We start from the raw sequence: 15,733 nt of genomic DNA, 5'->3' as shown, positions 1-15,733 counted from the left end.
TTCACAGAGCAACAGCAAGGCAGAATCAGCCTTTAAAACTGCCAAGAGGCTGATGTTTAAAGCACAAACATCAAGACAGGATCCATATTTAGCCATTCTGGACCACAGGAACATGCCAACACAAGGAATTTCAACCAGTCCTGCCCAGAGACTGCTTAGCCGTTGCACTAGGTTTTGAAAGTATACAAGAGCAATGTTTATTTAAACATTGCACAGTTATATGAATCTTATAATATAAAAAAATACAATTGGCACTTTGCAACTATAACAACCACACAACTTCCAAACAGACTAACATCACAATGAAACCAACATGTTTGTCTGTTTGTTGTTTTCCACAAGCAGACTGATGAGGAAGTTATGGACCTTCAGAACTTGCTGACAGTCTTTATTTGAGCTTGTCTGTTGAATCCAGTGTACCTTCCAAAAACGCAAATTCATCTATTGCTTCAATAACATTGTCCAAGTCTTTTCGTTTTAGGGTTTTTCTCTTTCCTTGTTGTGCATAAACAAGAGCATCCTTTGCAATTATTTCTACAAAAAGCTCCGTGGCTTTGGCTATTATGAACACGGACTCCTGACTCGCCAAACTCACATCCGGATCAGCTTTCATCAGGGCCTTAATGCAGGAAAGCGGTAACTTGGCGAGTCGGTGCTGTTGTGCGCTAGCTGTGGGCCCAGACTGCGCATTCCCTCCCTCCTCGTCCGGCTCAGTACCTTTTGGCTCGTCTTCAGCTCCGCTTTGGTCCGGAACAGATTCCACGGGAGCTGCAGGCACGACCACCACTCTGAGTAGAGTAGCTTGCACTGTAAACCAAAAGCGGCTCGTCAAGTCTTCTCCCGCCAAACATTGGCAATTTTTTTTTTTTTATATTACATGAAAATTGTTACATACTGCACCACAGGCAATTTTTGGAAGAAAAAGAAACGTGAAGCTTATCATTTTATAAAAGCACAGGCATTAATTATTCTGTTAAATCCTGGTAATATTTGAACTGTAAAGATGCTTAAATTATAATTTTTACTTTAGGGTTTAAGGTGTAAGATGTCACCATGGCAACAAAATTGTAAAATTGGATATTACACAGAAAATCATGTTAACATGTACATTGTTAATATCTTGTGGCTATAATTTTGAAACCATTCTCTTTCATTGTACTGTAACCCATTTTTTTTTTTTTAAAGGTGCACTCATTTAAAATGTTTTACTGCTAAGGATATTGATTGTTATTTTGAAACATATTTATAAGATTAAGACCACTCGTGTGAGATGAAGACTGGTCATATCAGTAACCTTATAAAACCTCTTTTATTCTACATGGGGCAGGGGTGCCTCATGGGGGCAGCCATGTTAGCATCACATGACTAGCTAAATACTACTCGCTAAATATCAGTAACTGTCCTGTTATTGGACACTTTCATTCATGGATTAAATTAACTGGTTTACATAGTGAATTTCTACAATGGCATCTGTAGCTGAAAACTATTGATTTTGAATGATGCAGCATTCACACCACTTGGTGTCAGTGTAAGCCATACTTCTACATACTTAAAAAAAATTACTGAGAGCACATTTAAATAAATGGAGGTTTGAGTCGAACATAATTTTTGTCAACATTAACTATTTAATAAACATTATGACAGAAATATTGTCGATTGAGCTTAACTTCAATGTTTTTTTAGAAAAACAATATATTGTAGTACATTTTTTTTCTTAAACAAATCATTTTCTGCCTGAAGATATAGATGATTTAGTAGATTATAAATAAATATTATTCATATACAGTAGCCAGTTCATTAGCAATCAAAGAACTTAAATATTAAGCATAACATTTACTCAAAAATCCATGAGTTTAAAGCTTTAGAGGCAGACAGATAATTCATATTGTGTGACCTTCATTGCCTCTGGTGCTGTATTTCTCTCGAATGGCTAATAAAAGACTAACTTTTCCCAGAAACACTAGTTAAATGTGGCCGTGAGAGCATTTTGGAAAAACAGCTAAGTGCAATCCTTTCCAGATATATTCTACTGACTGCTGTATGTCTTCCACTTGCTGTCCATGCAGTTTCGGTTTTTCACCAAAATTCACTGGAAATACTGAAGAAAAAATGACAAGGTGGGACTTGAGAAGGTATATTATAGTGGTGGTGGAGTAGTGGGCTAAAGCACATAACTGTTAATCAGAAGGTTGCTGGTTTGAGCCCCATAGCCACCACCATTGTGTCCTTGAGCAAGGCACTTAACTCCAGGTTGCTTCAGGGGGATTGTCCCTGTAATAAAGTGCACTGTAAGTTGCTTTTGATAAAAGTGTCTGCCAAATGCATAAAAAATGTAAAACTGTATAAACCTGAGGCCGGAAGAATGAATTGACTTCACATTCATTCCATCTTTAATAACTCCCTTATTTAAAAAGAGCTGCAGAATGAACCAAGGCCAAGCTTAGCTGTATATTTTAGATGATCAGATGAACATTCAGTTTTTGAAGAATTTGTAAATTGTCAATCATAGCATTCACTACAAAACCCCTGCCCTGCATGCTGCTAGCAAAATCTCTGACTTCTTTTCCCACATAGCTAAAGGCCCCTGCACCCTTCATACGAAATCGAAGAACGAAAGTGTGTGATGTATTTTAGAACAAAATATGGCCAAAAAGAAAGTGTTTTTGAGTTATTAGAGAGCTTATGCAAACATACCTACATCTGTATGATTGTTCGCATAGAGACATTTTCCAAGAACCTGTCATGCGATTTTTTTTAATTAGTTTACAAAAGTAATCAAATATGCGCAAATGCTTTAAAGTGACTATTCACTATGTTGTGTGATATGCTGCTTCAATCATGTGTCATCTGCAGCCGAAAGCCATTCACACATCTGCCCAAAGAATCACTTTTATTATTCTTTTGTCTGTTTTCTGCCTATTAACACACTTTTGTACACCTATCTTTGCAATAGTATCAGTGTCATCATAAATTACAATAACAATGTATATTTGGCACATATAGTGTGTTAGCGCATTAGCACCAGCGATGCACAAATAAACATTACAAATGACAATGTGTGAATTCTACTCATAGAATGAGGCATGAAGTCATTGATAACACATTTTAATGTCATTTTAGCAGAGGTGGGTAGAGTATTACTTAGAAAAATTATTACTTAAGTAGAAGTAAATGTATTAACATAAATATTTACTTGAGTAATAGTAAGAAAGTAGTGAGTTACTCATAAATTTCACAAATGACATAATGCGACTACCACCCCTGGAGTCACGAGTTGGAAGTAACTCCAGTAACTCCAGCCAGGTCTCATAAGCAACCAAATTGGCCCAGTTGCTAGGGAGGGTAGAGTCACATGGGGAAACTCATGTCAATAAGATGAGAGGTTTGGAAACACTTCTAGTAATTATAATGTTAAAAATGTCCCACAAGGACTTTATATATAATGTTGAAATATAAACCAAAGCAAGATCATGCTTTATTAATAACTACTTTTCTCTATTTCAAAGCTTTTATAGTCCTGCGTGGATTCTTATTTCAGTGTTGTTATAGTTTTCAGTGTCGAAAGAATTTATATCATTAATTCTATAAAGCAGTACCACCGCTCTCTAAATGCAGAGGATGCAACCTAGTGTGTAGGGCACAAACCCCGGTCGTGGAACACTCACTGTGTCTGAAACCACCCCCTTATCCAATATAAAGTGCACTATTTCGAGTGTCCACCATTTTGTAGGAGTGTCTGAATTCTGAGTGAGCCACTTTTGTTCACTCATTCTTACCCACAAAGCACACTAATTTAGAAAGGGGAAGACGTACCAGCTGGGAGTTTACTGCTTCCTTCACTCCTGCAATATTTTATTTCATGCTGAATGTATTAAATCACTTTTTGACAAATAATTTCTTGACTAAAATAACATAGTAACATAGAGAGGCAATACATACAGATACATTTTAAAACGTACTCTTTATTTGATCAAATGTGTTTACTCTTTATATTAACATTATTTATTAAAAATGACAAACAAAATGATGTATTGTATTAATCTCTCAATAAATTACACATTAACTCAAATTAAAGCCAGTAATGTAACGACAGGAACACCGCCCATTGTAAAGAAGTAAAAAAAAAAATTTGAAATTTACTTGAATGAGAATAAAAAGTTTACACTTTTAAACCTACTTTAAAAAAAAAATACAAATACAAATTTATCAAAAAGTTACTCAAGTAAATGTAACAGTAAATGTAGCGCATTACTACCCACCTCTGCATATTAGTTGATGTTTTACATATTGTCTTAAGGGTCCTCTTATTTAAATGTTACTCTAAACACTGGGCACACCACTGTTTACTCAGCTGTTTCAAACTTTTTTTGCACAGAGCAAAGAATGAAGAAGCACTTCCCCTTGAGTGTGTCTTTTTCTCAAATTCACAATTACAAATGTCATCACTGTAGGAAAATGTTTGCTAGGCAAACCAAATTCATTTAAACAAGCGAAAAGGCATTCAGGTTTCAAAATAAACACCCTCTCACTCTGCTTTGGTTGGAAATGGAGGCCTTGATGGAACTAGAAAATGTTTCACAAATTCTTTTCATTCAAAGTTGCGAGGCTGCTGAGGTTTGTGTGCCATCTTGAGCTGTGAGTTTTTGACAGTTCAATTTACTATTGTGGTGACAAGAACCAGACATGTTTCATTGTTTGTTAGCATAAATGCTGAACACCCTTGTGTTATTTTACACAACTAACTTCCCGTGGGCATTAACTTAAAGGAAATGCTCAGTGTAAACAGCTCTCTGTTTGTCTATTTAAACAGCCTGACCATCAAAGTCTCCCACTGCCAGTCTCCCTCAGTGGAAGTCCAGGTCATATTGGGCTCCAAACTTATAGCACTGGTAAAGGCATACATCAAATCTCTTTGTCTGACCAATCCTCTGCAGCCCTTCTCTCTCTCTCCTTTTCTTAAGCAGTTCCCACTGTTTATTTATTTATATGACCCTTAAAATCCTATTAGAGTGTTTATTATAGCCTACATGGCTTTATGATTTCTGTTAAAGTGTCTGGTTGGAGGTTTTGCATATCCATTAATTTGTCAGCACAGCACATCTTGTGAAGCCAACCAAAACATTAGTGCACATGGTTATGATGTAAACCCTCATCTGTCTGAATAATAAGACCACTGGTGTCAAACCTTAATACAAAAGGAACATCTTAACCGGCATACAGTTCCCATGCTGGTCTAGGCTAGTTTATGCTGGCTAGTGCTGGTTTAGTGCTGGTCTAGCTGGTGAACCAGCATAGACAGGCTTTTCACCAGCAAAACCTAGAGCAGCCACCAGCATCCCATGCAGGAGGAGCAGCACCCAAAACACAAAATAAGCTGGGTTATCACATGTGCATAGTAAGGGGATCCATTAAATTTTTACATTACATAACTGTAAGATACATTACATTTCTTATCTTATTTAAGCATAACCAAGTTGTGCAATAGCGCCCTTGCAACGCAAAAGGACCGAGGTACGAGTCCAGAAGAACACGCAAGTGTCATAGGAGCACCACAATGAAGTGGTTGCTTGAGCAATTGTGTTTTTCATCTCCCATTTGCTTTTATGACACTAAAGGTTAGGTTTAGGTTTAAGGTGTAGGGTAGGAAAGTATGTTTAAAAGAGAATAACCTTAAAAACCTCATCTGTTTTGAAAATATTTGTACTTGCTTTTACCACCACACAGTGGACATGTCACCTTGGAACTGCCAATAATACATGTAACGTAATATCGTTTCGCAAAAATGTCGCCATAGTCACGAAATTTTCTGTTCTGTTTATTGTTCATTTACTTTATGACTCTTTGACAGCCTGCTTGGTTGCCATGGTGCTCTGATTACAGTATGCCCCTCGAATTTAAATTTTCACTTTCAGTCAAGGCAAGAGCACAGGACAACACAGCCTCTCCCTAGTAACGTCCACTCAACCCCTATCTGTATGCAGATCCTGACACTTAAGACATTGTCCATGCATTCAGAACATCTCTCTAGAATCTCTCTTTCTGATGAGTTTATTTAATCTAAGGCATCCACTTCAAACCCCATGCCTGCATAAAGAACATGTGTTATCTAACCCTAGAAAGCTTTAATTGCTAAAATGTGTTATTCCTTATAAATGCTTACAGTATATATGTCTAGCTAAAACAGTTGGATGGTCACATTTTAAATGCAAAGCTTTTTTATGCCACACATTAAAATACAACTAATCAAGCTAATTTACCCTGGTAAAACATGAATTTAGAGGAATTTCTTAAAAAAATAATAAATGAATAAAAGCACAAACGTAATCACAGTTTTTAAAAGAAACCACTTTCTCCAATGCCCATTACAGATGCAACTCAACGAGAAAAAGAGGCGTGTAAGGTGGTTGCCATGCATCACGCAGGTAAGCACAGAATAATGTTGGACCTTTTCCATTTACTACTCACGATGCCAAGCACTCTGGGTACAGTCATGCATGGGTACCTCTGGATCTGCCAGAAAATCTGTTCTATTCTCCAGCCTGGCACATGCTCTCCAAAACTCTGAACAGCTTGAAAAGCAGATATGTCCTCAGCAGTTCCATATTCTTTAGAATTAGTGACACATTCGGGGAGAGACTGTCAGATATAAGAGATATTGACAAGCTAGACATTTTGAGAACGTGATCAGATTTCAGGGGTTTAAACCCCAGAATGTTGCTGAATTAGAAAAAACAATGAAATTAATCATATTTATTCTCACAATCTTTTTAAGAAAAAAAACTTCCAATTGCATGCAACTGGGTTAACCTAAATTAGAAACTATAGCATCTAAGTTTGCCAAGGGAATGAAGCACAAAGATGTGTCCCAACAAACAAAAAAAAGAGAGAAAAGCACATAACCATCACTCATCAGTGTGTTCATAGCGAGTTCTGCTAGTGCACTCGCAGAAAATAACTATTCCTATCAAGAGAACAATCACGGTTGCCATGACTACCATAAAGCATCATTCAAGGTCATTATTCACACAAAGCAAGGATGGAATATTTTATCGCATACCAGTAGTCAGAGCTCAAGGATATTAGTGAGAATGTTTGACCCATTAATACATGAGATTTATGGTTAATGATCGAGCCCATAGAGTACAGCTATGAGACATATGACCAAGACATCGGCCACTGTGTCATCGATCCACACTGCAATGAGTTTATCTTCCCAGTCCTTTTCCAACATGACACTGCTGCCTCCAAGGATTCACTTGACCAAAACAAAGACACGTTCTTCTGGAGAACAATACACTTTAGTAATTATTAAAGGAATAAGCCATGAGAGGTTGTGCATTCCAGTGATTTTACCATAGATAAGGGGTGTTAATAAGCACAAAGTCAAAATAACATTCATTAGTCATCATAAATTTAGACATTTTTTTACAGCATTAAAAGTATAGTTCACCCAGAAATGAAAATTCTCCCATAATTTACTCACCCTCATGCCATCCCAGGTGTGTATGACTTTCTTTCTTCTCACAAACAATGATTTCAAGAAGAATTTTTAGCTCTGTAGGTCCTTACAATGCAAGTGAATGGGTGACAACATTTTTAAGGTTCAGAATACATATAAACCTAACCCAGCATAAAAGTAATCCATAAACAGGGTTGGGGAGTAAAGAAATACATGTAACGGGATTATTAATATAAAATACAAAATATTAGTACCTGTATTCAATTACAGTTTTTGTAATTAGAATACAGTTACATTCAAAAAGTATTTTGATTACTGAAGAAATTACTTTGCATTTTATTGTCATTTGTTTCATTTAGTATTTAGTCCGATGTTTATACATATTTATACATATAAATTAAGCGATCCAAAGTGCATTTGAACAGCGGTGAAACACTTTCTTATGACAAGTAAGTTTGAAGTAAGTTTGGAGCAGAAGAAATATAAATAAACCTTGTGTAAATTGTCAGCTTTATGCTAAGCTAAAATTATATTTTTAGGCATTTTACATGCACATGTTACCAGGCTCGATCATATTTTTGTAGCAAGAAAATTCACATTGGATCATAATTAATTTTTTTCTAGTAAGACCTTTGATATTATAAAAATCTCATTCTTGATAATAATTTTTGTATTGTTTTCCTGTAAAAATATCCTTAAATAAATATTCCTTAAATAAAATTCCTTAAAACAAGATCAATTTGATTTATCTTGTTTTAGAAACAACACTGCTGAAGATATTTAGATTTTTCGGAGAATGTATTTTTAACATGTGTATTTTGTCTTACTGTACTGACAGTTTTTATAGTCAAAACATGTGGAAAAAATCTACCAGTGCTGAAGAAGTAATCCAAAGTATTTAGAATACGTTACTTACCTTAAGTAATCTAACGGAATATGTTACAAATGACATTTTACAGCATGTATTCTGTAATCTGTAGTGGAATGCATTTCAAAAATAACCCTCCCAACCCTGTCCATAAGTCTCCAGGTGGTTAAATCAATATCTTCTGAAGCAATATGATAGGGGTGGGTGAGAAACAGTTCAATATTTAAGTACTTCTTTTGTTTTTGGTGATTTGCATTCATCGTGCATATCGCCCCCTAAGAGGCAGGGAGGACAATTTATTTAGGACAATGATTTAAATATTTATCAGTTTCTTATTTTTTTTAAAAAAACTGAATGAACAGCAATGTGATAAAAAAAAAAAACAATAATCAATTTATCATTAATAATAATATGAATAAACAAATCTGGTAACACTTTACAATAAGGCTCCATTTTTTAACATTAGTTAATGCATTAGTTGTAATGAACTAACAAAGAACAATATTTTTAAATAGCATTTCTTAAACTTGGTTAATGTTAATTGATCAAAACAATTGCTCAGCTAGTTTATACTGTATTAGGCTACGTAATTTTAACATATACAACGTTGTATATGTTAAAATTAGAAATGTATTAGTAACTGTTGGAATTTACATTAACCAATATTAACATGCTGTAAAAAATATTGTTCAGTGATATTGATATTAAAGATTTTTGTTAACTAATGTTAAGAAATTGAACCTTATTGTAAAGTGCTACTGCAATTCTTTCAGCAAGTAATATAATGCATCAGCCGAACTGTGAGCTGTTTGTGGTTTGCAAGCAATGTAAAAATTGCTGCATTTATATAGAATGTGCGTGAACAGGTGTGCATTTATAGTCATTACAGTAACTTTGAATGCAACCCATCCAATCAGAATTTAGAATCTGAACTATACGTTTTATAAATGACCCGTACTGCATTCTTGATCTAGACTAAAAATGGGAGATCTCACCTTTCGTCTTGCATGTTATAACTTTGCAAAATGCTCTTTTTGACATTTCAGTTACTCTACTGGAGGCAAATGTTTGGCAGAATAGGCTGCTACGGTTCCCTACATCAAAGTTTGTATCATCAGAGTGAGAGACTTGGATCCTGAGGGAGATGCTGCAGGAATGCGAGCGGAACTGAAAAGCACTGACAGTTGTAACAGTGAACTAAGCCACTTGGGCCGAGGAACCAAAACCCAGACCCACAATATAGAGGATTTGATAAGACACATTTAGCAACTTTTCCAAGCTGATGCAAAACTTTTTACAGACACATTCTGAAATGTATCATTCAAATTAAGCAGAAGAATGTGTTACTGCATTTCAGCATGGATAAAGCCACACAAAAGCAATATATTTTGGTTACCAACAGTGTTGGGTGTAATCTGATTACAAATAAATTAGTTGCTTTAATCTAATTATGTTAAATCAAAAGGTAATGTAAACATTACATTTTAAATTCTAGTAAACAGAAAGAAATTTCTGACTTTTAATTAAGTTAATTACTTTTAAGTACATTACTTTTACGCATTTCTAAAATAGCATTATTTACTGCATGTCGAATTTAAAACATAAATTCTTCATATATACGTCTCTTTGCATATCTGTGACAGCTAAAGGGCGTGTGCCCCTAATAAGGTATTATAAGGGAGAAGCATGTGGTGCAGAGTATATGACTTGTTTGCAACAACAAACAAGGAGGAAACATATACATTATTTTGAAATTATTGAGCAAAAAAGTAACTTTTTGTGAAGTGTTTTAGAAAGTAATTAGTACATTTTAGTGGATTACTTTCTTGAGGACTTTACACAACACTGGTTACAAATGCTATTGTACAAGTATACTATTCTTAGTCAGCCATGATTAATTTATTCCATGAGCAAAAGTTTCAAAAAGCAGGGAAGTCACAGAGATAAAATTTGTATTCTAGTCATATGATCTTAAAATGTTGCTGCCATGACAAGACCCACTCCATGTAGGATTAAACAGTGTTATTTAGGCCTTCTTTGTCACAGTCACCATTGTTCCAAGGACTTTTATTTTGAAATAGTTTTTGTCTTGTCTTTAGTTTCCCCCTAAATACATTTCCCAGGATGCACTGCCCTCATCACAGTAACCATCGTCATCATCTTCTGTGAATTCTCGTCTTCTTTTAATTGTGGATTAAAGGATTGCTGCATTTAGATCCTGCTCTCTCTAGCCTCATATATGCAAAACATGACATTCATCTCATGTAAGTGTGTTTTAAAAACTAAATTTATTTATCATATTTTTCCAAAACTATTAATGTCTTTATGTTTAAAATATTTGAAAAATACTGAGTATACCTTTAAGGAAGGCCAGATGTTATTTTGACAAGGTACAAGAAATCCATAATGTGTATGGTGTATCAATGCATACAATTTTTTTGACATGTAGCCTACTGTGATGGATTACCAAAGCACTGATATATGGGGTGTAAGCATGCATGCACACCCACCCACCGCAATGGTTATGTAAACCTATAGGTGTTAAAATGTATACATGCAGTAATTGTCATTTTCTTTTACCGCCAGAGATTTACTATGTTTTATGGTTGTGTAGCAAGGTCACAAATACCCTTTAAAATGATGTCTCATCATCAACATACCAGAAGCTTCCAAATTCATTCATCACCCATAGGCTGACCAATTCATCACACAACAGCACAGGCATGTCATTCACATGTGGCTTTGGAAGAATTCCATTAGTTTACATTGCCAATATCTCACCTAACCTAGCTATTTTGTACTACTTATAGGGCTCTGATGAAATCCTCCATACAATTCTGTTTGGAGTAGGTTTCACCAAACATCATGCTTGTGCAGCATAATGTAATCATCTCTCTACATAAAATGCTGAATACTGTAATCTGGCTTGCTGATTTATACATGTGTAGTTCAATACAGTTGTCAGTTGTGCTTTGCAGACCAGTAAGCAGAATTAATGAAATATTGGTGTAGATTGCAAGAATGCATTTTTACTGCCAGCACAAGAGCTATTTACTGCTGAGTTGGGATCCTGCATATTCAAATGAGAGCCACATAATAAAACATTTTGAACAGAAAAATGGAATGAGGATATAAAACAAATGGAGGTCCAAATTTTACCTCCATGGTTTTGAAATGTATCATCATTGTTTCTGTATTCATAATTTGGAAATGTGTGTTTTTTGACTTTATCTAAGCCACTGCCCCTTCTACTCTAAGTTAATATGCTGAAAGCACTGGAAAACTGTTCCAGTTCTTGAAATATGGCCCTTGATTGTTTTATGAACTATTGCTTTCAATGAACTTCAAGAAGGTAAAACTGGCCAAGAAATGTTGCCTCAACTTCATCTCACACCATTGACTGAATATTGTGCTAGACTATAATTAGAACAGAACATGATGTTTTACAGATCTGCACACCAAAACATATAGAATATAGTACAGTATTGAACAAAAATCACAACACTAGAGGAGTCTCACAAGGTAGTTTTACACACTTGTGATGACTGAACATACAGCAGGATTCATGATGCTCAGCCTGAGGGAAATCAGGGGAAATTAAGGGAAGTGCTGCTTTTTACAACACAAGTCTCCATCTGCACTTGATTGGTTGTAGGTTGCTGATTTTATGCTTCACTACACTGTATCTCAATGCTTGAGAAAGTGACCTTGTGCAAAACGTCTGGCTGAAAACTGTTCAAAGCCATTTTGAAACCTTTTCAGGTACACATATTTTGACTCATAAAACTGAATGTGTGTGCTTTTAGTTGGCTATTAATAGAAGTACTTTAGAATTGCAATATTTAAAAACAAAATAACACAAATCACTGTTCAATCAATTTAATCTCATCAAAACAACTGAAAGCAAATGATCTGTAGAATTTCTGCATTTCATTACAGTTACTCTGAGACGTATAGATGTATAATACTGTCATATGCAGTTTCTCAGGGCCAGCAAAGCATTCTCTGTTGGCGTAACATACCTAATAAATCATCTTTTTCATCCTTTCATTCTCATTGACCTTTTTGTCTATGTATTTTCAATCGCTTTCCACTCCTATTTCCTCTACAAATGTATAGCAAAAAGCAAAATGTTTATCCAATCAGAATTTATTCCTCAATGTTTACAAGCAAAGTGTGACAACTGTTTCACAAATCTCATGCACCTAAAGTCAGAGTGTCAGATTCATCAGCCAATCAGATTGATTTATTTGTTCTTGGTGGGTGTGGTCTTTAGGATATGTCCCTGTCCAGGCCTTCTAGCTGGCCTTGAGTGACGTAATCATGCTTTAAGTGATGTATGTAATTTGAAAGTGAAGAGTGTGAGATCTTGCTGATGAGTCGGCGGTCATCACTGCTGCTATTGCCGTTGAGAAAGAGATCCTTATGGATTTAAAAACCTGAGATGTTCTGTATGATAGTGTGATTGATTAATTAAACAGGAAAGTAGGGCTTATTTTCACTTCAAGCAAATTAGTAAGTTCTTTTTGCATTGTTATAGCAACATCAGGAGTTTTCTAAGTGTAAATTAGGGCTGCTTGAGCATTCAGTGTCGGATCAAGTTTTGAAAAGTAACCATGTACCCTGACGATTTATTGCAAATTTATTGCAAGCCAAATTTAAATCTCAAATATTATTAGAGATCTTTTCTTTAGTATTAGACCTCCTTTTTTCTGGCTTCCATTTGTGGACATGTTTTAAAAAGCTCAATTGGCATTATTAGTTGGCTGCAAAGTAATGTATGAGAGAGATGCCCATACGGTGTCTTATTTGTTGTGAAACTGTTTTTTCTTAATGGCATGAATCGCACTGAAGGCCTAGACTTAAAATTCACAGGCCACCACTGGTCATATGTATTAAGAGTAATACATAAAGACTCCTCAGTACAATAAATATCACAGAAAGCATCCTTTCAAGTATCATTTGATTTAAATTCTTCTTCATACTTATTGCTCATTGAGGCTGTATGCTTTCAATTCAACAGCATCTGCATTTGAGTAGAAAAATGAATCTCACAATTTGAAAAGGTAGCTCAACATTGACATTGGTCTAATGAGAACCTGGAGATGTTACTCACAGAGGTCGGCACTGATAAATGTCTCAAATTAATGAAAAAGCAAGTGATAAATTGGTGAAAAGCAGTACAGTTTAATTTCATGCTATGAGATGACCACACTACCTATACTTTATTCAGGCTGGTCTTTTGATTTGAGAGTATAATGATTAAGTGCTATTAATAAACTTTGTTAACAGGAGTACACTCCATCTCACTCAAACTCATAAATAAAAAAGGGATACTTCACCGAAAAATTTAAATTATCTCATAATTTACTGGCCCTCATGCCATCCCAGAATCATATGATTTTCTTTCTTCTGCAAAACACAAAGATTTTTAAAAGAATACCTCTGCTCTTGTCTCTGTTGGTCCTCACAATGCAAATGAATGGTGACCAGAACTTTAAGGTCCAAAAGCCAGAATTAAAGTAATCTATAAAACTCCAGTGGTTAAATCCATATCTTCTGAAGCAATATGATAGGTGAGGTTGAGAAACAGATCAATATTGAGTTCATTTTTAACTGTAAATCTACAATTTCACTTTCACATTCAGGTATGTAAGTGACTTTCACTTTCACATTCAGCCACCTACTGGTCAGGGCTGGTCAAAGGTTGAGATTGATAGTAAAAAAAATCATTTTTCTAACCCACACCTAACATAGTGCTTGAGAAGATATGGATTTAACCACTGGAGTCATATTAATTTATTTTTATCCTCTTTTATGTCCTTTTTGGGAAGTTTTCAAAGTTTTGGTCACCATTCACTTTGTATGGACCAACAGAGCTGAGATATTCTTCAAAAAATATTTATTTGTGTTCTGCAGAAGAGAGAAAGTCAAAAATATCTTGGATGGTATTATTGTGAGTAAATGATGGGAGAATTTTCATTTTGGGGTGAACTGTCCCTTTAAAATAAACACAAAGTTTTTTTTCCCCAAAAAATTATTGAATTCCAAATTCCAAGTAATTTAAAATAATTTTTAAAAAACAGTAAAAACTTTGTATTAACTGTAAGTTAACTAACAATATACAGTAAAGTGAGAAAATATATTTGGATACAGGGAGCATATGTTTATTAGCTCATTATTCACAATCAACATTTAAAGATTTTAGTTTTTTTCAAAGTGTTTAATGTTTGTATTACGAGAAATGTATTGTCTAAGGCCACTCCCTGGAAAAGTCTAAAGGGCAGATTTTTCAACACTTGAATTTACCCCACAAAAAAGGGAACACACAAAAGATGATAAATTCAATGCTCAATACTTGGCTACATGTGATTTCTGACCTTTCCTTGTGCCATGGTGTTGTCATCCAGAGGCATATGGCTCTGGGCTTAGAAAGGAAGAGCCATGACTTCATCAGTTTTTAAATTAATGATCAATCCTTAAAAAACTCCCTGACTCCTGAGCCTTTCTTTTGCTCGTCTCGGACTCTTCGCCTTGCTGCATTATTCTGTATGCAAATACATGCATGCTTGTAAACACACACACAGAGACACAAATGCATTCTGACAATGCAATACACAGACATCCCACAGCCCTGACTGACACAAAACTTGCTCATTCTCCAGACCGACTCCCCAAGAGCCACACTCAATGTCAGAAAGAGAACGTCTATGTCTCGTCTGCAGGGCTGGCCAAGCCCAGAGAGCAGGAAACCAGGAAAAAGTTGAGATGTATTGCTTCTTTCACCTGCCTTTCTGTGCTGTGTCTCTATCGGTCTCCTCTCACATGGCAAGCGAGGTACAAGCAGAAATATCTGAGCACAGCTTTAACAGTAGCCCAAAACCACACAGATGAATATCACCAGCTATTGTGTCCACAACAGACAGACTGAAGTGACTGATGTATAAAGCCAGAGCTGTAAATCTGCTCTTACCTGCTGTTGAACCTAAAAGCAGGAAAGAGGAACAGGATGTAAATGGTTCTGATGAATTTCATTGCTTTGTCTTGCTCTCATGTACTCGCCGTCTCTTTACCCCTCTTTCTCTCGATTGCTCCCTTTCCCTTCTCCCTTCCTCTCCTTCTCCTCTCTTGCTCTCTACCTCTCTCTCTCTCTCTCTATGGTGCACACGCGCATTAACACAGGCACACACACCGCAGCAGAGAGATGCAACACTGTGAGCAGTGCGTTTATGTGAAAGTGCGGGGCTCTCCAGCTTCAAAGAGCAGGTAACGGGGAGACGGACAGATTTATTAATGGACAGAAACCGAGTTCCTGGGGGTGTGTGTGGGGGGGGTCCACTCCACAAAGAAAGACTGGAAAATTATTTGAGGCGGTTAGGTGATGTCAGCATCAATACAGCCATTGG

At 35.8% G+C, this 15,733-nt stretch overlaps 1 protein-coding gene across 1 annotated transcript in view; it reads right to left on the bottom strand.

Moving 5' to 3' along the window:
- LOC127622893 (leucine zipper protein 2-like) overlaps positions 1–15,456 on the bottom strand; it is a 167,255-nt gene extending 151,799 nt beyond the window's left edge. Inside the window, exon 1 of the mRNA XM_052097029.1 lies at positions 15,301–15,456. Coding sequence (XP_051952989.1) covers positions 15,301–15,362 — 62 coding nt within the window. The 5' untranslated portion in view covers positions 15,363–15,456. The remainder of the gene's footprint in view (positions 1–15,300) is intronic.
- Between the last annotated feature and the right edge of the window lie 277 nt (positions 15,457–15,733).

Source organism: Xyrauchen texanus, chromosome 29, assembly GCF_025860055.1.
Source record: "Xyrauchen texanus isolate HMW12.3.18 chromosome 29, RBS_HiC_50CHRs, whole genome shotgun sequence".
In the NCBI taxonomy this organism is placed as follows: Eukaryota; Metazoa; Chordata; class Actinopteri; order Cypriniformes; family Catostomidae; genus Xyrauchen; species Xyrauchen texanus.
The sequence above is the reverse complement of the archived record's forward strand: the minus strand, read 5'-3'. Positions and strand labels throughout refer to the sequence as shown.